Here is a 22,840-nt window from a genome sequence, read left to right as displayed (position 1 = left end):
CATGGGTTTGATCCCTGATCGGGGAAGATCCCACATGTCTCAGAGCAACTAAGCCAGTGTGCCACAACTATTGCACCTGTGCTTTAGAGCCAGGGAGCCACAGCTACTGAAGCCCACTCACCCGAGAGCCTGTCCACAACAAAAGAAGCCACCACAGTGGGAAGCTCAAGCACGGCAACTGGAGAAAAGCCCACCCAGCAACGAAGGCCCAGTGCAGCCAAGAACAAATAAATAAATAAAAATTAATTTGTTTTGGAAAAAAAGAACTGAATTGATAGATAACTAATAAGAACCTACTGTATAGCTCAGGGAATCCTACTCAGTGCTCTGTGGTGACCTAAATGGGAAGGAAATCCAAAACAGTGGGGTATATGTATACCAATACCTGATTCACTTTGCTGCACAGTAGAAACCAACACAACATTGTAAAGCAAACATACTTCAATAAAAATTAATTTTTAAAAAAAGAACTGAATTTTTAAAATACATATAAGGGACATTTATTAAGCTCTTCCTTCACACGAGACCAGAGTTTGGGTCTTTTATTTCAATAAACAATATGTAAGATTTTTGTTTAAATCACCACTTATATATTGAATACTCACACACACCAGCTACTAAACAAGATTACACAGGTAATCTTTAGGCAAGGTGATCTTCTTCCCACTTTATTATTTATCTGGGGGCAATGATGTTTTTAACCTGGATAAAGATACAATAACTAAAGCATAATATATGTTTTTTGCAAGTTCTAATAGATGGAGTGAAAAAACAAACAAACAAAAAGAACAAAAACCTTATCCAAATCCTGTTCTTTCTTGTGGAAACAGTCTTCCCAGATATGATCAGAATGTTCCTGGGGCTTGATTATTGCTGCCCTTGAAAGGACAAAACTTCCTCGTCCTCCAGAAACCTGTGCAGAGTTCAAACTGAAATCTGGTATAGCGTCCTTTTCTCAGCCAGCAAGAACAATTGGCCTTCTCCCGAGATTCCTTTTAAACAAGAAACCACATCCGCATCCCTTAACCAGGGTGGAACGTGAACGTGAAGTAGTACAGTCGTGTCCGACTCTTTGCGACCCCATGGACTGTAGCCTACCAAGCTCCTCTGTCCATGAGATTTTCCAAGCAATAGAACTGGAGTGGATCGCCATTTCTTTCTCCAGGGGATCTTCCCAACCAGGGATCGAACCCAGGTGTCCCGCATCGTAGACAGACGCTTTACTGTCTGAGCCACCGGGAAAGTCCTAACCAGGGTGGGGGAACCGTCAAGTTTCAAGAAAGCCTCTGGACTGAGGACACTGGCAGTTATCCTTGTAACTTTAAAAGGAATTGATCACATTTACCAAAACAAGTGGCAACTAACCCTCCAAGGTCAGCCCGCGAGACCAAGAGAAGGTGAGGAAAAGATAAGCCTGGAGGCGCACCCACAACTAGAAGCTTCGCTCTTGGCTGGGTTTTGTCCCTCCCAGATTTCTGAGCTGGCGAGCAGTCTCTCCGCACTGCAGCCTGAGCCAATTGCCAAAGACCTAGCCAAGCCCAGCCCAGCGGAAGGAGCGGTTTCGGAGTTGTTTGTTTCTCTGCGATAAAGGAGCCCTTCCTTGTTCTCGCTTTTGTGCTCGCCAGTCTTTAACGGAACGGTCTCCCAGAAGCAATTTAGAATGACTGGTAAAACGAAATACACCCAAAGCTCGCAGCAACAAAAAAGGATACAGTTCTTTCTGGCCAGCTTCCTGCTTCTGCCCTTTCTGCTCGTCTGCATCGTAGAGTCTCTCCTGAAGCTTTTTATTCCTAAGAAGAGAAAATCAGTCACCGGAGAGATTGTCCTTATTACCGGAGCTGGACACGGTATTGGCAGGCAGACTGCCTACGAATTTGCCAAACTTAAGTGCAAGCTGGTCCTGTGGGATATAAATAAGGTAATAGTGCTTCCTGTGTTTTACTTTCTAGTTCCTTTGATCTGTGGTGCATTTTGCTGGCAACAGCCCCTTACAGCATTTCTGTTAAGTAGGTAGGAAATAGAAGGGGGAAAACATACTCAATGTGTTGATGTTCACATGATAAACGAACCTAGAGGATGTAAGATTTCCAGGTACTGCTTATCACTAATTTGACATTGTAAATTTATCTTCAGTTCAGTTCAGCTGCTCAGACATGTCCAACTCTTTAAACCTGATTTCACTAATCCCTCTGGCTTTTATTTTTTGACTGCTGGGCAGCATGTGGGATATTCCCCAACCAGGGATCAAACTTGTGCCCCAAATAGGGATCAAACCTGTGCCCTCTACATCGGGAGGGTGGGGTCTTAATTATTGGACCACCAGGGAAGTCCCTGATCCCTCTATCTTACCCTGTAGGAAAAGTCATAGTTTTAGCTGGTGTATTAAAAAAGAGGTTTGCACCTATTAAGAGAAAAATCTTACGGTTACTAAGTACGTTTAAAAGATACCCAACAGAAAGCAACGTTACTCTGTCATAGTAATTTCCAAGAGAAATTTTGAAATCACCTTTTAGTTAAAAACAATGAAAAAAAAAAAACCAACTTTCAATGTAATTCCCAGAAAAGGTGTACCCGAAGGAAGGGAGATGGACTTAGACTCTTACCTTTTATTATTTGACCAGTGTTGGATGGACAAAGGGGTTTGGGAGAGCCACACGATGCCAAGAAACACCATCCCTTACACAATATCCAATGCTATAAATGAATTCAGGGGGCCGAGAGCTAACCTGGCTTCCCTGGTGACTCAGAGGAAAAGAATCCACCTGAAATGCAGTAGCCGCAGGAGACGTGGGCTCAATACCTGAGTGGGGAATATCCCTTGGAGGAGGGCATGGCAATCCACCCCAATATTCTTGCCTAGAGAATTCCATGGACAGAGGAGCCTGGCAGGCTACAGTTTATAGGGTCAAAAAGGGTCTGACAAAACTGAAGCAACTTAACACACGTGCACAAGAGCTACCCAGTGAGTGACTGAGATGCCATCAACAAATACCGTTCACTGTCTGTTGCCCAGATGTTAAGAACACAGTGGCAAGCAAGAGATAGAGTCCTCTGCTCTCAATCTCATAGGGAAATAAACATAAATAATTACATGTGAGTGAAAGGTAGAAACTAGGCCCAACCTCCTCTGGACGTGGTCACAGCAGTAAGCGGCAGGCAGAGTGGTGTGGTCAGATGAACTCCACACTTCATGGCTAACTTACTCAGCATCGTGGGTAGCTTCCTAGAGCCTTAGGTTCCTTTACTGCAAAAGCAATAAAATAAGCATACTTTCCTTGGAGGGATGGGAAATAAATAACACACACAAAGCATGTAGTGCAGTGTCTGCCACGTGGTTAACACACTAAGTGTTAGTTATTCCGCCACATAATGAAGTTTAAGCTAAAGTTCAAAGATGTATGAGTTTGCTTATGCGTCTGGGTTCGTGACTCCCAGAGCCTGGTGCTAGTTTGTACGAACCTTTTTCTAATCTGGAGTGAAGTATATTTGGTGGTGGTGGTTTAGTCGCTAAGTCGTGTCCGACTCTTTCGACCCCACAGACTGTAGCCTGCCAGGCTCCTCTGTCCGTGGGATTCTACAGGCAACAATACTGGAGTGGGTTGCCATTTCCTTCTCCATTACTCAACAAATATTTATTGAGCACCTACTATCTGCCAGACACTGTTCTAATGCAGAACTGAGGATACAGCAGTGAGGAAAACGTTATGAGCTAGGGACAATAAACACTATATACTAAAATACGTAATTGTTGGATGTTGTTAAGTACAACTGAAAAATAAAACGTGAAAGGGGATAGGGACTCTGCCTGTACTGTGGGGATGGCAGAGGTGGGAGTGTTGATCTTATTCAGAAGGCCTCACCAAGATGGAGGCAGTTGAGTCAAAGTCAGAAGAGGCTGAGGATACAGTGAGTCCCTGGGTTATCTCTGCAGAGAGGGATCCACAAAGGCAAAGCCTGGCACAGAAGGGAGAGAAGTGAAAGAAAGCTCTGTGCTCCTGTTTGGGTGCAATAGTAAATATTAGCCACCAGCCACTTGTGGCTGTTGAGTGTTTGAAATGTGACCTGGCAGAATTAGGATGTGCTTTAGGTACGCATGGCTTCCCTGGTGGCTCAGACGGTAAAGAATCTGCCTGTAATACAGGAGACTAGGGTTTAATCCCTGGGTCGGGAAGATCCCCTGGAGAAGGAAATGGCAACCCACTCCGGTACTCTTGCCTAGAAAATCCCATGGATGGAGGAGCCTGGTAGCCTACAGTTCATGGGGTTGCAAAGTTATATAAAATGAACTAAATTAAAAAAATTTTAATGTGCTACTAGAACAGTTAAAATTAAATATATGTGGCTCACATTATATTTCTGTGGGATGGCTCTGGTCTAGAAACTGAAGGAACAGCAGCTTCAATCATGAAGGTTCCTGTAGGCCATTTGTGCTTCAGCTTTTACTAGGGAAGCCAGTGGAGCGTTTGGAACCCAGTTTCTTTGAAGAGGTTTCTCTGGCTGCTGGGTTGCAGGGAAAGCAGATAGGAGACTATCCAGGTAAGAGATGGGCTTCCCTAGTGGCTCAGCTGGTAAAGAATCCACCTGCAATGTAGGAGACCTGGGTTCAATCCCCTGGGTTGGAAAGATCCCCTGGAGAAGGGAACCACTACCCATTCCAGTATTCTGGCCTGGAGAATTCCATGGACCCCATAGTCCATGGGATTGAAAAGAGTCAGACACGACTGAGCAACTTTCACTTCACTTCAGGTAAGAGATAATGTCGGCTTGTCAGACCCGGCTGGTAGTAGCAGAAGTGGTCAGAAAATTAAGGATAATATAGGGAGCATGTATTATGTTAAATTCATTTAATTTAAATAATTTATCTTTTACTTTGAGATTATGTTCTTTCTACTCTTTGGTGGATTATGTATAGTTGTTAGGGGAAGCACACTGATTGAAACCGCCCACCCTGGCCAGGCACCATAGTAACCATTTGCATGAGTTGTTTTATGACAGGAGATCCTGATAAGGAATAGGGAACTAATAAGCCACCACTAACCGGAAGAGTTCAGGGAAGGTTAAAAGGAGACACCGAGTGTCTGTCCACTTCCCAGAATCCCTCTTGCTAGCATCCATCTTCGCTGAGCAATGCGTGCGCCACCAGAAAAGACTCTGAATTAGAATGATTGGCCAAAGACCACCCGGAAACTAATCTTATCACCATAAAACCCGAGACTGCGAGCCACACGGCAGAGCAGCTCTCCTGGGTTCCCTTACCCTACTGCTCTCCACCCGGATGCCCTTTCCCAATAAAATCTCTTGCTTTGTCAGCACATGTGTCTCCTCGGACAATTCATTTCCAACTGTTAGACAAGGCCCTGGAAGGGGTCCCCCTTCCTGCAACATACAGATATGAATCTATTGTTCAGTCACTCAGTCATATCCAACTCTTTGCAATCCCATGGACTGCAGCACGCCAGGCTTCCCTATTCCTTCACTATCTCCAGGGGCTTGCTCAAACTCATATCCATTGAGTTGATGATGCCATACAACCATCTCATCCTCTGTCATCCCCTTCTATCTATATATATCTATTTATTTAATGAAATTATAGTGATCGTAAATATAAATAGCTGCTGTGTTAGTTTTTAACATCCTTAATTGGCTAAATAAAATTTTGACAGTCCTAGTTCTGTATATTCACCCATCTACTTTTCATGGAGCTTACAGATTTTAAAATTATGAAAGTCTGAGAACACTAAATCTGACTGGGGAAGGAGAGTAGGTGGAAATTTCAAGCAGGCCAGGCAGCAGAACCTGGAGAGGTAAAACTCTGGACTGGTAGATCTGTGGAGAATGAGAAAGAATGTCAAAGAGAGTTTAAGATTGTTTTAGGACCCAATTGAAAGGGTAGGGAGGGGCCATATCAAATGCTTTTCACCTGTTGCTGCTGCTGCTAAGTCGTTTCAGTCGTATCCGACTCTGTGCAACCCCATAGATGGCAGCCCACCAGGCTCCCCCATCCCTGGGATTCTCCAGGCAAGAATACTGAAGTGGGTTGCCATTTCCTTCTCTAATGCATGAAAGTGAAAAGTGAAAATGAAGTCACTCAGTTGTGTCCGACTCTTAGCAACCCCATTGCAGCCTACCAGGCTCCTCCATCCATGGGATTTTCCAGGCAAGAGTACTGGAGTGGGGTGCCATTGCTTTTCACCTAGGGAACAAAGATTGTTCCCGGGGCAATTTCAAGGGTTAACTCAAGTGGCAAGGATAACAATCTCCAACTCTCCAACTGTCTCCAAGTCTCCAACAATCTCCAGCTCTCCAACAGTCTCCAACAATATCCATCTCAGAATGTGAGGGACAGAGGTCTTCATATTCATCATGAAGTCTACAAAAGAATTTGAATTTAGGGAGGGATTGAGGATGCCTTCTCCTTTTTTATTCTGAGGCTAACACCATGAATGATTCATTCTGTTTTATGCAGATAATCCCATACTTCTTTTTTCTTTTGACTGCACTGCACAGCAAGTGGGATCTTAATTCCCCAACCAGGGATCCAACCGGCGCCACCTTCATTGGAAGGTGAAGAGTTTTAGCTAGACCACCCGGGAAGTTCCAGTCTATTATTTCCTGACCATTCTCAACCCCATACTTGGTTAGGGAAGCTTGGAAAGATAGATTTACAATAAGGAGTGAGCACATAGTATATATCAGACAGCAAATTAAAAAGCAGAGACATCACTTTGCCGACGAAAATCCGTATAGTCAAAGCTATAGTTTTTCCGGTAGTCATATACAGATGTGAAAGTTGGACTGTAAAGAAGGTTGAGCACCGAAAAATTGATGCTTTTGAATTGTGGTCCTGGAGAAGACTCTTGAGAGTCCTTTGGACAGCAACAAGATCAAACCAGTCAATTCTAAAGGAAATCACCCCTGACTATTCATTGGAAGGACTGATGCTGAAGCTGAAGCTCCAGTACTTTGGCCACCTGGTGCTTAGAGCCAACACATTGGAAAAGACCCTGATGCTGGGAAAATTGAGACCAGGAGAAGAGGGCAACAGAAGATGAAATGGTTGGATGGCATCACCAACTCAATGGTCATGAGTTTGAGCACACTCCAGGAGATAGTGAAGGACAGGGAAGCCTGGCGTGCTGCAGTTAATGGGGTTGCCAAGAGCCTCATAAATGACTGAGCAACTGAACAACAACAACAAAAATTTTTTTGAATGATAAAGTGTATTAATGAAGAATTGGAAAATAGTATTAGAAAGAATCAGAAAAACATTATGGTTAGTCATCTAGGTAATAGGCAGAAGGTTTTAGTACTGGGGATAGAGGGCAAAGAGTGATTCACGAAGACTAAAGAAGAGCCCAGGATTTAAATTTGAGAACTGAATTCAATACATCAGGGCAAAAAAGGTTACCAAGGGAAATCCTGAAAAATGATGAGGAGTTCCACTGTGCTGAGAAAAATGTTAGGGAAGGAATGCATTCTTTCTGCAAGTCTGCTTGTTTTTTATTTTTATTTTTTCAATGTGGAATCTTAGTTTCCTGATCAGGGATTGAACCTGACCCTCCTGCAGTAGAAGCACTGACTCTTAACCACTGGGCTGCCAGCAGAGTCCCAATATTTTTTCTTTCTATTTTTTTCTTTTTTTGGTCTTTAAGTTTTTATTTCTAGCTCTAGATTATTCTACATGCTGTACAATATGACTTTGTATGAATCTTCTAAAATTTAGTTCTCTAGTCACACAGTGATGAATATTTGGAGTTGTTTTCATTTTTTTCTTAATTCTCTGCAAATAATGCTACACTGCAAACTATTGTTCATGTCTTCCTGCATATAACACCACAAGAATGTGATGCAAATATCAGTCCCAACTATCAAAAGAAGTTTATGTCAGTTATTCAGTTAAATATTCAGCGGACATTAATGATTTACTATTAGGGCTTCTCACGTGGCTCAGTGGTAGAGAATCTACCTGCCAGTGCAGGAGACATAGGAGATTTGAGTTTGATCCCTGGGTCAGGAAGATTCCCTGGAGTAGCAAATGGCAACCCACTCCAGTATTCTTGCTGGGAAATCCCATGGACAGAGGAGCCTGGGAGGCTACCATCCAGGGGGTCACAAAGAGTTAGACATGACTTAGCAACTGAGCGTGCAATAAACCTGGACACTGTCTAAAATTTTTTTCTGGAGGAATTCAGAACTTAAATTTGTTGCATACTTCAGAAGGGGTAGAAAGGAGACCTAGGCCCTAAGAGAGGAAGACCAAGGAAATTTAGGAAAAGTGAGGCTGCAGATGTAAATAAAGGAAGGACCTCTTTGCCTCTACACACTGTCCACTGACAGAGAAAGCCAACCAGTAATGAGCAAATCTCTGAAAATAAAATAAATAGTAAATGGATTTTATTATAAAATTTGCTCCAAATAAGACCTGAATCTTATAAAGGTAAGACCCACCACCCCTGCCCCACCCCCCAAATCAGTCAATATGCTTTTTATCCTTTTTTTTTAAATCGTGGTAATATATATATAACATAAATTTTTTCATTTTAGCAATTTTTAAGTACAGTGGCATTAAGTATTAATACATTCATAAATGTCAAGCAATGATCTCTATTGCCCATCTCTAGAACTTTTGCATCATCCCAAATGGTAACTCTACCATTAAACACATTCTTCCCACTTCTCTCTCCCCTAGCCCCTGGTAGCCACCATTCTACTTTCTATCTCTGTGAATTTGACTCCTCTAGGTAGCTTGCTGCTGCTAAGTCACTTCAGTCGTGTCTGACTCTGTGTGACCTCATAGATGGCAGCCCACCAGGCTCCCCTGTCCCTGGGATTCTCCAGGCAAGAACACTGGAGTGGGTTGCCATTTCCATTTCCAATGCATGAAAGTGAAAAGTGAAAGGGAAGTCACTCAGTCATGTCCAACTCTTCGCAACCCCATGGACTGCAGCCTGATAACTGGAATTATATAATATTTGACCATTTGTATCTGGCTTATTTCCCTTAGCTTAATATCCTCAAGATTCAGCCATTTTGTAGCATGTGTCAAAATTTTATTCCTTTTGCAGGGTAAATAGTATTCCATCATATGTATATTCCACATTAATAAAATATACTTTTCAGGAAAGTGTTAAAAGCTGACTGTTAGATACAGGAAAGTAACCTAAGGGTTGTTTAGTTGCTAAGTCCTGTCCATCAAGAATACTGGAGTGGGTTACCATTTCCTTCCCCAGGAGATCTTCCCTACCCAGGGATTAAACTCACATCTCCTGCGTTGGCAGAAGGATTCTTTACTACTGAGCCATTTGGGAAGCCCAAGATAAGGGTTATCTGAGATATTTCTTTGTTTTTGCTTGTTATTTTTTCCTTTGGCTATGCTGCTTGGTTCGTAGGATCTTAGTTCCCGGACCAGGAATCAAACCGGACCGTGGCAGTAAAAGCGCCAAGTTTTGACCACTGGGCTGCCAGGGAATTCCTCCTGAGCTTCTTGATGTCTCTTTGGGAGTAAGTGCTCCTCAGCACAATAAACTATTGAGTACAATTTGTGTAGGAGATTTCGGCAAAGGGAAAACACCCTGTTTCCTTTAACTGCCCCAATATGTTCACCGCACAAACTGCTACTTTTTTCCTTAGCTGTCCAAATTTGGTTTTTCTGCAAGAGCAATTGCTGTTTCCCAGCAAATTTGCACACAGGTGTTCTGTTTACCCATTTCCCCCTGGAAAAATGTAGTAAATTCTGTTACTGCATTTACTGAGGTCAGTGTAGTAAGCCTGTCCACTCGTGTACTAGCTGAAAATAGTCTGGGCATACAGGTCACAGACCGAACCTCTCCCCAGGGTGTCTTTTGAGACATTCTTCATAGAAAAGTTAAACAGTGGATCAAGAGCAAGCCAACAAACAAGCAAAGACAGAAACAAAGACAGGGACTTCCGCGGTGGTCCAGTGGTTAAGACCCTGCCTTTCTAGTGTGAGGTCACAGGTTCCATCTCTGGTCAGGGAACCTGGATCCTAGCTCACTTCGTTGCTTCTTTTGGTGAGGCAAAAAACAGAACCCTACCATCTGATCCTGAATTTAAGGTGGCTCAAAAGCAATGCCCCCACTTGAGATCATCATTGCTTGTCTCAAATCTGCTCTCTTGTGATTGCCAGCTGACATGTAGCCAAGGACCAAAACTGAAAATTAAGGCATCAGCCTTGATTCCCTCCCACCTTTTTCATCCAGTCACCAAATCCTGATGCTTTTGCCTCCTGGAGATACATTTTAAAGATTATTTTCTTCTCTACACCCTTTCAACTGGAACCACAATTCAAACGTGTATCATCTGTTCTGAAACTGCCTGCTAACTTTTCTCTCTTCCTTCAGTATTGACCCCTAAAGTCTGTCCTCTGTACATTTTTTTTAACAAGTTTATTTGGCTGTGTCGTGTCTTCATTGCAGCACGTGGGGTCTTTGTTGCATCATGGGGGGTCTTTCGTTGTGGCTTACAGACACAGGTTCAGTAGTTGCGACAGGCGTGCTTAGTTTCTTCTCCACATGTGGGATCTTCGTTCCCCAACCAGGAATTGAACCCTTGTGCCCTGCATTGTAAGGCTGATTCTTAACCACTGGACCACCAGGGAGGTCCCTATCCTCCATACATTAGAAAGAGTAATCAATAGAATACACAAATTCGATTCTGTAATTTAATCAGTGGTTCTACACTAACTTTTTGGATAAAATGTAATACGATATCTATTGCCCTTTAATCTGGACTCTTGCTGGCCTTGAACATTATGACCCAACAACAACAGTCTGCTGGTGCTTATCTTGTAGGACCTTTCTCCTGCCAGCCCTGTGCTTACACTGCTGACATGCCCTTTCCCCTCTTTTTACCTGCCTGCTCTCCTCACCAGCTCAGGGGCCTCTTCTAGAATGACATTGCACATTCCTCCTCCTTATTCCCATAACTCTCTTTATTTTATTATACTTAACACAATAATTTAGTTTGAACCATATGAACTGCCAATATTGAGTCCTTTATTCCAAAGAAGTAGCAATTTCGTATGGTCCTACCTAAATGTTAGGGCTTTCCTGGTGGCTCAGACAGTAAAGAATCCACTTGCAATGCAGGAGACCCAAGTTCAATCCCTGGGTCGGGAAGATCCCCTAGAGAAGGGAATGACAACCCACTCCAGTATTCTTGCCTGGAGAATCCCATGGACAAAGAAGCCTGGTGGGCTACAGACCATGGAGTCACAAAGAGTCAGGTATGACTAAGGAGCTTAACACTACCTAAATGTTATACTTATTTTATGTTGTTTACTACACTGAAAATTCTTAAAGAGATAGGAATATCAGACCACCTGACCTGCCTCTTGAGAAACCTGTATGCAGGTCAGGAAGCAACAGTTAGAACTGGACATGGAACAACAGACTGGTTCCAAATAGGAAAAGGAGTTCGTCAAGGCTATATATTGTTACCCTGCTTATTTGAAGAGGAACTAAAAAACCTCTTGATGGAAGTGAAAGAGGAGGGTGAAAAAGTTGGCTTAAAGCTCAACATTGAGAAAACTAAGATCGTGGCATCTGGTCCCATCACTTCATGGGAAATAGATGGGGAAACAGTGGAAACAGTGGCAGACTTTATTTTGGGGGGCTCCAAAATCACTGCAGATGGTGATTGCAGCCATGAAATTAAAAGACGTTTACTCTTTAGAAGGAAAGTTATGACCAACCTAGATAGCATATTCAAAAGCAGAAGCATTACTTTGCTAACAAAGGTCCATCTAGTCAAGGCTATGGTTTTTCCAGTGGTCATGTATGGATGTGAGAGTTGGACTGTGAAGAAAGCTGAGTGCCAAAGAATTGATGCTTTTGAGCTGTGGTGTTGAAGAAGACTCTTGAGAGTCCCTTGGACTGCAAGGAGATCCAACCAGTCCATTCTGAAGGAGATCAGCCCTGGGATTTCTTTGGAAGGACTGATGCTGAAGCTGAAACTCCAGTACTTTGGCCACTTCATTCGAAGAGTTGACTCATTGGAAAAAACCCTGATGCTGGGAAGGATTGAAGGCAGGAGGAGAAGGGGATGACAGAGGATGAGATGGTTGGATGGCATCATCGACTCGATGGACATGGGTTTGGGTGAACTCCGGGAGTTGGTGATGGACAGGGAGGCCTGGCGTGCTGCGATTCATGGGATCACAAAGAGTTGGACACGACTGAGTGACTGAACTGAACTGAACTGAGCTTGCTGAAATCTGGACTTTATCTCACTCATATGTGTGTCTGCAGGTTCTGCCAAGCACAGTGACAATTAAAATGTTGGAGGAATGGATGACTGAATGAATGGATGAACTATAGTTAACTTATTATTTATGTATTTTGCAGCCAGAAAGTTGATATCCATGAATAGTTTTTAGTGACATAGAAAGAAATCTCAATATCATTTTTTAAAGCCTGATACAGAATACACAGGGCTTACCAGTTGGTGCTAGAGGTGAAGAACTCACCTCCCAATCAGGAGACATAGGAGATGAGGGTTCAATCCCTGGGTCAGGAGGATCCCCTGGAGGAGGGCATGGCAACCCACTCCAGTATTCTTTCCTGGAGAATCCCATGGACAGAAGAGCCTGGCAGGCTGCAGTCCATGGGGTCCCAACGAGTCGGACACGACTGAAGTGACTTAGCATGAACATGGCATCCACACATACATAGAGTCACAGAGTATGACACAACACTGTAAAGCAGCTATACTCCAGTAAAAATTACCTTTAAAAGAGTATGTGAAATTCATGAATGCATGCTCAGTATTTTAAGACTTTTGTCTTCTTTTAAAAGCTTGCTTTCAATTCAGTTCCAAATAAAGAGAAACTAGTTGTAGTACAGAGAGTGAAATGTGCCTATATCCCTGTCAAAAATACATCAGTTAAATTCTTGTCCAGTCCTAGACCAGAGAATCTGAATACCCTCAGCTGTTTTCAGCTGTGTGTATAATCTGCTCATGTCATTTATCTTGTTCTTCTTGCCCTTCGTTGCTTTTTGCAGCATGGACTTGAGGAAACAGCCACCGAATGCAAGAGACTGGGTGCAAAGGCTCATACCTTTGTGGTAGACTGTAGTAACCGAGAAGATATTTACAGCTCTGCAAAGAAGGTAAACTTCCTTTAAATTTGGTTCCAATCGTATCATGCCAGAACTGGGGAGGATTTGGGAGATGATGCAGTTATGATGTAGACAATGTAAACAGAAGTTTTGTGGTTCCTCCAAGGTTGTCCAGCGAGCCAGTGGCAGGCCCCGAACCTGGAACTGAGACTCCCAGACTGTAGTGTGTTCTGGAGTTTTCCGGGGAACTTGGTAAAAATAAATATGCACCCCGGGGACTTCCCTGGTGGCCCAGTGGTTGAGAATCTGCCTTGCAGTGCAGGGGACATGGGTTAGATCCTTGGTTGGGGAACAAAGATCCCACATGTCGTGAGGCACCTAATCCAGGGCGCTGCAACTACTGAGCCGTGCAGTCTGGAGCCAGCAGGCAACAAGAGAAAAGTCTGGTTTCACAACCAAGGCCCAAATGCAGCCAAATAGATAAGTATTTTTTAAAATATGTACACCAGAGGTTTTCTTGTAGTTGGCCAAGGGCTGAACCCGGGAATCTGCATGTTTAGCACCCTCCACACTTAAACTTTGCCCATCTAATTGTGCTGCAGGTGAATCTTTGATGACCTGCAAAATCACTGACGGGATCTTCTGAAGCTCAAAGAACTGGGTTAGTAAATTAGGATAAACCGAACTGTTTATCAGGCTTTGATCATATGTAAATCTACAAAAAGCTATGACAAACCTAGACAGCTTATTAAAAAGCAGAAACATCACTTTGCCAACATAGTCAGAGCTATGATTTTTCCAGTAGTCACGTACAGATGTGAGAGTTGGACCATAAAGAAGGCTGAGTGCCGAAGAATTGATGCTTTCTAGCTGTGGTGATGGAGAAGACTCTTGAGGGTCCCTTGGACTGCAAGGAGATCAAACCAGTCAATCCTAAAGGAAATCACCCTGAATATTCACTGAAAGGACTGACTCTGAAGCTGAAGCTCCAATACTTAGGCCACTAGATGCAAAGAGCCGACTCATTTGAAAAGACCCTGATGCTGGAAAAGATTGAGGGCAGAAGATGAAGGGGCCAACAGAGCACAAGATGCTTGGATGACATCACCAACTCCATGGTCATGAGTTTGAGCAAACTCCAGGAGATAGTGGAGGACAGGGAAGTCTGGCGTGCTGCAGTCCACGGGGGTTGCAGAGTCGGACATGACTTAGTGACTGAACAACAACAACAAACCTTTTTCTAGAAAGCTAGAAAGTTATTTTCCTCTTCTATATACAACCGAGATGTGCTACATATGTTAGGGTTTTACGCTGAATGCATTTATGCACATCCTTGTTAACTAATTACTGTAATGGTAGAAAGGTCATTTGGACCTGGGAAAATTCTTTAAAATATACATTCCTGGACCTCACCTCTAGATACTCTGATTCAGTACAGTATGAAGAGTCCAATTCTACTAGACTTCAGAATCTCTTTGTTTAGGAAATGTTAGATTTGGGAACCTTTTTACTCTCTCTTCATTTTTTTATTGGGCACACTGTGCGGCATGTGGGATCTTAGTTCCCCGACCAGGGAGCACACCCCTGCTCCCTGCTTTGAAAGCTAGGAGTCTTAGCCACTGGACTGCCAGGGAAGTCCCAACTTCTATTTTTAGATTTTAATTTTTACTTTCAAACGGATGCCTCTTTATCATTAGTGATGCCTGAGCTAAGTCAAAAGAATAAGTAGAATTTACCCAGGCAAGTGATGGGAAATGGCTTTCCCAGAAAAAGGTGCAGTGAGAGCAAGGCCTGTAGGTAAGAAATACCTGCATTTTGTTAAATATCTGTTAAACATTTGTTAAAAATGCAGATATTTTATCTGCATTTAACAATGACTGTTTTACTTAAGGTAACAGTGATTCTCCTTCATACAGATGAATGCTCTTTCAATTAATAGTAACTGTGCAACTTTGAGCAAGTTGCTTAACCTCTCTGTGCCTTTTTTCTTCATCATACACTTTAAATGGATGTGTTTATTATACTGAAGTTTATTATATAAAAGGTTTTTTAAAAATCAACAAACTTACAGTTTAAATATATAAGGTCTTTCTTTCTTTTTCCTCTGCCTAACTTTTCTCAATTACAACATGGGGATCGCAGCAGTATCTACTTCATAGGGATGTTATGAGGATTAACTGGATTAATGATGCAGACTTCTTAGAAAAGTACCTGGCACTTAGTAGCCACTTTGTAAGAATAGTTGTTAGTATTAATAGAATCATCAATCTAATAGAATCACCAATTAGTAGAATCGCCAGGACTATCTATGTAATTTTGTTATTGGCCATTGTTAAGGGGATTTACTAGTTACCTAAAATGGAATACACTGATTTCCAGACTTACCTGGGCAAAGGCTTTCTGGAAAAGATAGTTTTATTATTTGAACCTATTCCATGTGTTTTAATTATTGTGTTTTTACTAAAATTATTCCAAGATAAACTATATACTTAAGCAGAGTTTACACAATGGAGATGTGATTATCAGATATTTTGACATAGGCTTTTTAATGTAGCTCTTTTGGTTTTTATGCAACTTAAACAATTAAACTCTCAGCCTGCTTTTATTATTAAGAAATATTATTAAGAAATATTATTAAGAAATTAGGGTGGGATATTATGTGATGATGAGGAGCTCAAGGATGAAGATAAGGTCAAGAGTGTCATTGGCAATATAAAACAGTAATTTCTATCTTGTCCCTGATGTGTGTGTGTGTGCTTGGTCATGTCTGACTCGGCAATGCTATGGACTATAGCCTGCCAGGCTCCTCTGTCTGTGGGATTTCCCAGGAGAGAATACTGGGGTGGGTTGCCATTTCCTTTTCCAAGGTATCTTTCTGACCCAAGGATCAAACCTGTGTCTCCTACATTTTAGGCAGATTCTTTACTGTCCGAGCCACAAGGGAAGTCATGAATTTATATCTTGATTCCTGTTACTTTGGAGGCATAATGGCAGCTTCCTCAGTTCAACCACACAAAATGTCCTGTTTTTCTCAATAACTTAGGGGCATTATTCTGAACAACAGTTTTTATATTGTGCTAGAGACGTGGATACAGGTACACACAAGTGTTTGTCAAGGGCCAGACCACTCAGCTTGACCACTCAGTAATTTACATACAACCTGATGAAATTCATTTCTGACTGCTGAGTGTTCAGCAGTGACACACTCATGTCCTCCTGATGTGCTGACCAGCCTTCCTTCCGACTTCCTTTCTGTCTGAAGTGGCTTATCTTGGGCTCTGAAGTGAGATAATCTGGGAGATTCTCATCTCCATGTGACCTTAGATATCCACATGACCTTGGGCAAGAAATAACCCTTCTATGTTTCACGTTTCTGACCTTTAAAATGAGCATATAAGAGTTACTACTTCATAGAATGGTGAGACTTCAGTGGGATAAATAATGCAATCGTGTAAAATGGATAGCATAGCGAAAGGCTTTAATGGGCTACATTCCACCTCTCCTTCAGTCCCCCAGCTGCTGGGACGGGGGTGGGTACTGGTCCATGACCTGTTAGGAACCAGGCTGCACAGGAGGTGAGCAGTGGTTGAGCAAGTGAAGCTTCATCTGTATTTACAGCTGCTCCCCATTGCTCGCATGACCACCTGAACTCCGCCTCCTATCAGATCGACGGCATTAGATTCTCATTGAAGTGCTCACCCTTCTGTGAATTGTTGTTTATCTGTCACTGGTTAGGTTTTTGTTAGCCAAATGCCTCTTGGGTTCTAATCAATAGAGACCAAAGTCAAGGGACTGAATTGCAAAAGAAAATTTCTGCCTATTAGACTTACAGGCAGGGCCATTTTGAAATTAAGTACTTAAAAAAATATCTTTTTCCCCACTTGACGCATAGATTACAAAACGACTTTTTTTTCACATGTAATAGAAAGAGTTATACTTCGTTAAGAGTCATTGCATGCAGACCTATTCCCAGACCTCTAAATGTTGTAAATATTTTAATTTTATGTTTGAAGGTGAAGGCAGAAGTTGGAGATGTTAGTATTTTAGTAAATAATGCTGGTGTAGTCTACACATCAGACTTGTTCGCTACACAAGACCCTCAGATTGAAAAGACTTTTGAAGTTAATATCCTTGCACATTTCTGGGTAAGTATGACTTCTTTTACCAAAAACAATCCCTTTTGTGTAACCCAAGGATTAAGTTTAAAGTGAAGCTTTCAGCAGACATAAGGTTGAATCAAATCAATACTGACATTTTCTCCAGATACCGAGAATAACATTATGTTCAGTTCAGTTCAGTTCAGTTCAGTTGTTCAGTCGTGTCCGACTCTTTGCGACGCCATGAATCGCAGCACGCCAGGCCTCCCTGTCCATCACCAACTCCCGGAGTTCAATCAAACTCACGTCCATCGAGTCAGTGACGCCATCCAGCCATCTCATCCTCTGTCGTCCCCTTCTCCTCTTGCCCCCAATCCCTCCCAGCATCAGAGTCTTTTCCAGTGAGTCAGCTCTTCGCATGAGGTGGCCAAAGTATTGGAGTTTCAGCTTTAGCATCATTCCTTCCAAAGAAATCCCAGGGCTGATCTCCTTCAGAATGAACTGGTTGGATGTCCTTGCAGTCCAAGGAACTCTCAAGAGTCTTCTCCAACACCACAGTTCAAAAGCATCAATTCTTCAGTGCTCAGCCTTCTTCACAATCCAACTCTTACATCCAAAGAAATCATTTTACATCCTGTGACCAAATCCTATCAATCATTCTTCCCTTCCCTCAAAAAATATGAATAATATGAATTAATAATAAGAATAAACTTCAGGTGTTATATATGTTTTATTTTTTTCAATTCTAATTTTATTTTATTTTTAAACTTTACAATATTATATTGGTTTTGCCAAATATCGAAATGAATCCGCCACAGGTATACATGTGTTCCCCATCCTGAACCCTCCTCCCTCCTCCCTCCCCATACCATCCCTCTGGGTGGTCCTAGTGCACGAGCCCCAAGCATCCAGTATCGTGCATCAAACCTGGACTGGCGACTCATTTCATACATGATAGTATACATGTTTCAATGCCATTCTCCCAAATCTTCCCACCCTCTCCCTCTCCCACAGAGTCCATAAGACTGTTCTATACATCAGTGTCTCTTTTGCTGTCTTGTATATAGGGTTATTGTTACCATCTTTCTAAATTCCATATATATGCGTTAGTATACTGTATTGATGTTTTTCTTTCTGGCTTACTTCACTCTGTATAGTAGGCTCCAGTTTCATCCATCTCATTAGAACTGATGCAAATGAATTCTTTAATTCTAAGCTAGATTTTTACATTTCTGTGTGATCTGTTTAGATATGAGGGAGGGATTAGAGATTATCTGAGTCATTTTCTGTGATTCTATAAAAGGTGAACCCAGTTTACCTGTTTATTTTCACAAGACTCAGGCCTTATATTATTTCCTGGTTCCAAAATTGCAAACTTTATCAGGAACTTCACCATTCAAGATCTTAAATGGTGAGACAGAGAGAGAGAGAGGATGAGAGAGAGAGTCTAAATGTTGGTCAAATAGCCATTACATAAAAGAGCCCCTTAAAGATTTCTTGGATGTGAGTTTGGGATGAGTAATCTCAGAATGTAAATTGGTATAGTCACTGTAGAAAATAGTATGTAACTGCCTTAAGAAAAAAAAAGAGAGCTACCATATGACCCAGCCACCCCACTCCCAGGTATATGTGCAGAAAAAATGAAAACTCTAATTCAAAAAGGTATATATACCCCAGTGTTCATAGAAGCATCATTTACAATACCCAAGACATGGAAACAACCCAAGTGCCCAGCAACACACAATTGAGACTTAGAAGGTGTAGCAAATATGTATAGAATGGAAATTTACTCAGCCATAAAAAGAATAAAATACTTCCATTTGCAAGAACATGGATGGACCTAGAGAATATATTTAGTGAAGAGGATCAGATAGAGAGAGACAAATATAGGATACCCTTTACATATGGAAAGTGAAAAATAATACAAATTAATCTATATACAAAACAGAAACAGACTCACAGACACAGAAAAACTTACGGTTATCAAAGGGGGAGGGAAGGGAAAGGGACAAATTAGGAGTCTGGGATTAACAAACTGCTAGGCATAAAACAGATAAGCAATAAGGATCTACTGTATAGCACAGGGAATTATATTTAATACCTTGTAATAACCCCTAGTGGAAAATAATATGAAAGTATGTATATATATGTATATATATATAAAACTGAATCACTTTGCTGTGCACCTGAAGCTAATACAATATTGTAAATCAACTTTACTTCAGTTTAGAAGAAGGGATATTGAGGTTGGTGAAAGTGCAGTATTTCATTTTATTAGCCCCAAGTTATTGACATCCATTTTTTATATTTTTATGCCTTAAAAGTTTGTGTCTTTCTGAAAATGTATTTTTTTCTGAATCCCCAGCATACAGTAGGTGCTCAATAAATATTTATTTTGTATAAAAGCATTCAGTAACTGTTGCAAGATTTTTGTCACTTCAGTATTTTGATGACATAACCAAACTCTTTTCTAACAATTTCACCTTAAATGTAAAATTTTCAATAACTCTAGATATTATACTTGTTCAATGTATGAGATGAGAGAAGACATCAATGATGGAAGGTGGAGGAACTGGAGACATAAGAAATTAACAATTTAATTGAGATGGATTCTCAAAGCTTTTAGTGTTCATTGTTTCATTTAGCTTTTCTAATCTGGGCATCCTATCTGCAGTATGTTGCCACATTTGTTTTTTTCTCCTATGAAAATTAATCTAGGTTTTCTTCATTGATGAAATGTTATAAACAATGTTAAAATACACTTCATTTTGAAATATTCCCACTGGGTTTGCAAATCAGAAATAATTTTTTTTCTCTTAATAAAAACATTTCTAGACTACAAAGGCATTTCTTCCTGAGATGATGAAGAATAATCATGGCCATATTGTCACTGTGGCTTCAGCAGCTGGGCATACTGGGGTCCCCTTCTTACTGGCTTACTGGTATGTGAACATGTGTTTTTTTCATTGGTTCCTGTGCTTAACTTGAGTGTGATTTCTTGAGTGTAATGAGGACTATTGTTAACAGTGATAGGCTTTCCTGGTGTCTCACATGGTAAAGAATCTGCCTGCAGTGCAAGAGCCCTGATTTCAGTCTCTGGGTTGGGAAGATCCCTGGAGAAGGGAATGGCAACCCACTCTAGTATTCTTGCCTGGAGACTTCCATGGACAGAGGAGCCTGGCAGTCTTCAGTCCATGGGGGGCACGAAAGAGTCAGACACAACTGAGCAAGTAACACACAGACTTCCAGTGTTGCTGAAATAAGCAGAAGGAGTTGTACAAAGTCTCTTGCACAACAGCCTTATCAATCATTAATCCTCTCCTAGGCTGACCGTTTGAGAGGTGGCTGCAGGGAAATTATCCAATAGGAAGCCAAGTGCTTCAAGCATTTCTCATCCCTTTTAGCAGCAAGGAATTAAAATGAGGGCAGGATTTTTACAAGATGAGAAAAGTTAATATTAATCATTTTAATAAAGTAATTTTGGGGAAACTAACCATTAGAAAGAGAGAATATAATCTGGGATTCCAAATTAAAAACATCCAGACAATGAAATTGTTGTAAAAGTGAATTTTAATAGTTCTTCTAAAAACCCATGCCAATTGTAGTAACTAAGAAGTTACTATAACAGAAGTTACTATAACAAGTAGAGCACAGTAATGGTGTGCTCCCCCATGTGGAGAATTGATCTGTGAGGTCATGATAGCCATGGTCATCCTACTGGTTGCAGGCACCCTGTTGGCTGTTAGCTGTTTCTGTATGTTAGCAAATTATCACCCTTTAATGTTGAATTATGACCATGTAGGTAAATAGATATTGCTCAAATTTGTTTTCTACCAAACAAATGTGCTCTTTTGTTTGTATCTAAATACAATTAGATACAATTGTATCTAATCAATTATCTATCAATTGTATCTTAGATAGAATTAAGTATCTAAATTTTAGAAGTAACACAGATGTAGTTGTAAATGTAGCCATATATATGTGTATAAATATGGGATTTCCCTGATAGCTCAGTTGGCAAAGAATCTGCCTGCAATGCAGGAAACCCTGGTTCAATTCCTGGGTTTGGAAGATCTGATGGAGAAGGGATAGGTTACCCACTTCAGTATTCTTGGGCTTCCCTTGTGGCTCACCTGGTAAAGAATCTACCCGAAATGCAGGAGACCTGGGTTCGATCCCTGAGTTGGGAAGATCCCCTGGAGAAAGGAAAGGCTATCCACTTCAGTATTTTGGCCTGGAGAATTCCATGGACTGTGTAGTCCATGGGGTCACAAAGAGTCAGACACAACTGAACGACTTTCACTTCGCTTCACTTCAGGCTCTGGTGGATAACTTATTTTCTTATGACATATAAACATATGAGCCTAGCAGCAGAACCTGAAACTATCTTTCATCAAGGGAGAGCTGCTGCTGCTGCTAAGTCGCTTCAGTCGTGTCCGACTCTGTGCGACCCCATAGACGGCAGCCCACCAGGCTCCCCCGTCCCTCGGATTCTCCAGGCAAGAACACTGGAGTGGGTTGCCATTTCCTTCTCCAGTGCATGAAAGTGAAAAGTGAAAGTGAAGTCGCTCAGTCGTGTCCGACTCTAGCGGCCCCATGGACTGCAGCCTACCAGGCTCCTCCGTCCATAGGATTTTCCAGGCAAGAGTACTGGAGTGAGGTGCCATCGCCTTCTCCAGCTAGGGGCTAATTACTTCAAAAGAGACAGTATGTAGTCTAGGCACAATAGACCTGTCCTGTGACTGCTTTAGCAGTATTTCATCTTTTTTTAAAAAAACTCAAGTCAAGGTTATATTTATTTCTAAAACTATTAGAAAATAAATATATACCAACAGAGAAAGAAAGAAAATGTAGATGAACAACAGAACAGAATAAAAATCACTTCTCTTGCCATTGCCTAAGAACAACCAAGCAGTCTGTGGATATGGTTAGACTAATTTTGCAAATTTGTTTGTTCTTTTTGTTCATCTATAAACTCTAGCTGATATATTTTGTCAATTCATATAGTCAATTTATAAGCATGAAAGTTACCAGTATGGAAAGACATGCCAAAATTGAGTACTAATCATTAGCTTGTAATGGAATGTTATCCAAAAGAATAATTTGGAATAAGAAAATATTAATTAAGGTTATTGATAGTAAGAAGAAATTTAGTGGGCTTTCCTGCTGGCTCAGATGATAAAGAATCTGCCTGCAATGCAGGAGACCTGGGTTCAATCCCTGCCTGGGTCAGGAAAATCCCCTGGAGAAGGGAATGGCTGCCCACTCCAGTATTCTTGCATAGAGAATTCCATGGACAGAGGAGCATGGAGGGCTACAGTCCATGGGATCACAGAGTCAGACACGATTGAGCAACTAATGCTTTCACACACACATAGTGCAGTAAAAAATCCACTCACTGTTAGCTTTTATATATATATATATCTATAAACAAGTTCATTCTGAAGTTCAAAAATATAAAATTCCTTCAACACACTCAAGATAATTATGAGTTTTAATATATTTCTGCACTTTTGGTTCACTTCAGAAAAATCAGAAAAAACAGTTTAGTAGAAGAGAAAAGAAGAATATTCATTGATAATCTCACCACACAGAATAATCTCACCACACAGAAATAACCATGTATTTAATGTAGAAATACAGTCATACCTTGAAAAAAATATA

General features: G+C 41.3%; 1 protein-coding gene across 1 annotated transcript in view; it reads left to right on the top strand.

Annotated features, from left to right (window-relative positions):
- Positions 1–1,563: 1,563 nt before the first annotated feature.
- The window catches only part of HSD17B11 (hydroxysteroid 17-beta dehydrogenase 11), a 49,446-nt gene continuing 28,169 nt past the window's right edge, over positions 1,564–22,840 (top strand). Inside the window, 4 exon segments of the mRNA NM_001046286.2 lie at positions 1,564–1,918; positions 13,023–13,130; positions 17,093–17,224; positions 20,012–20,118. Of these exon segments, the coding sequence (NP_001039751.1) occupies positions 1,661–1,918; positions 13,023–13,130; positions 17,093–17,224; positions 20,012–20,118 (605 nt within the window). The 5' untranslated portion in view covers positions 1,564–1,660.

This window comes from Bos taurus, chromosome 6 (assembly GCF_002263795.3).
Source record: "Bos taurus isolate L1 Dominette 01449 registration number 42190680 breed Hereford chromosome 6, ARS-UCD2.0, whole genome shotgun sequence".
Classification (NCBI taxonomy): domain Eukaryota; kingdom Metazoa; phylum Chordata; class Mammalia; order Artiodactyla; family Bovidae; genus Bos; species Bos taurus.
The sequence above is the reverse complement of the archived record's forward strand: the minus strand, read 5'-3'. Positions and strand labels throughout refer to the sequence as shown.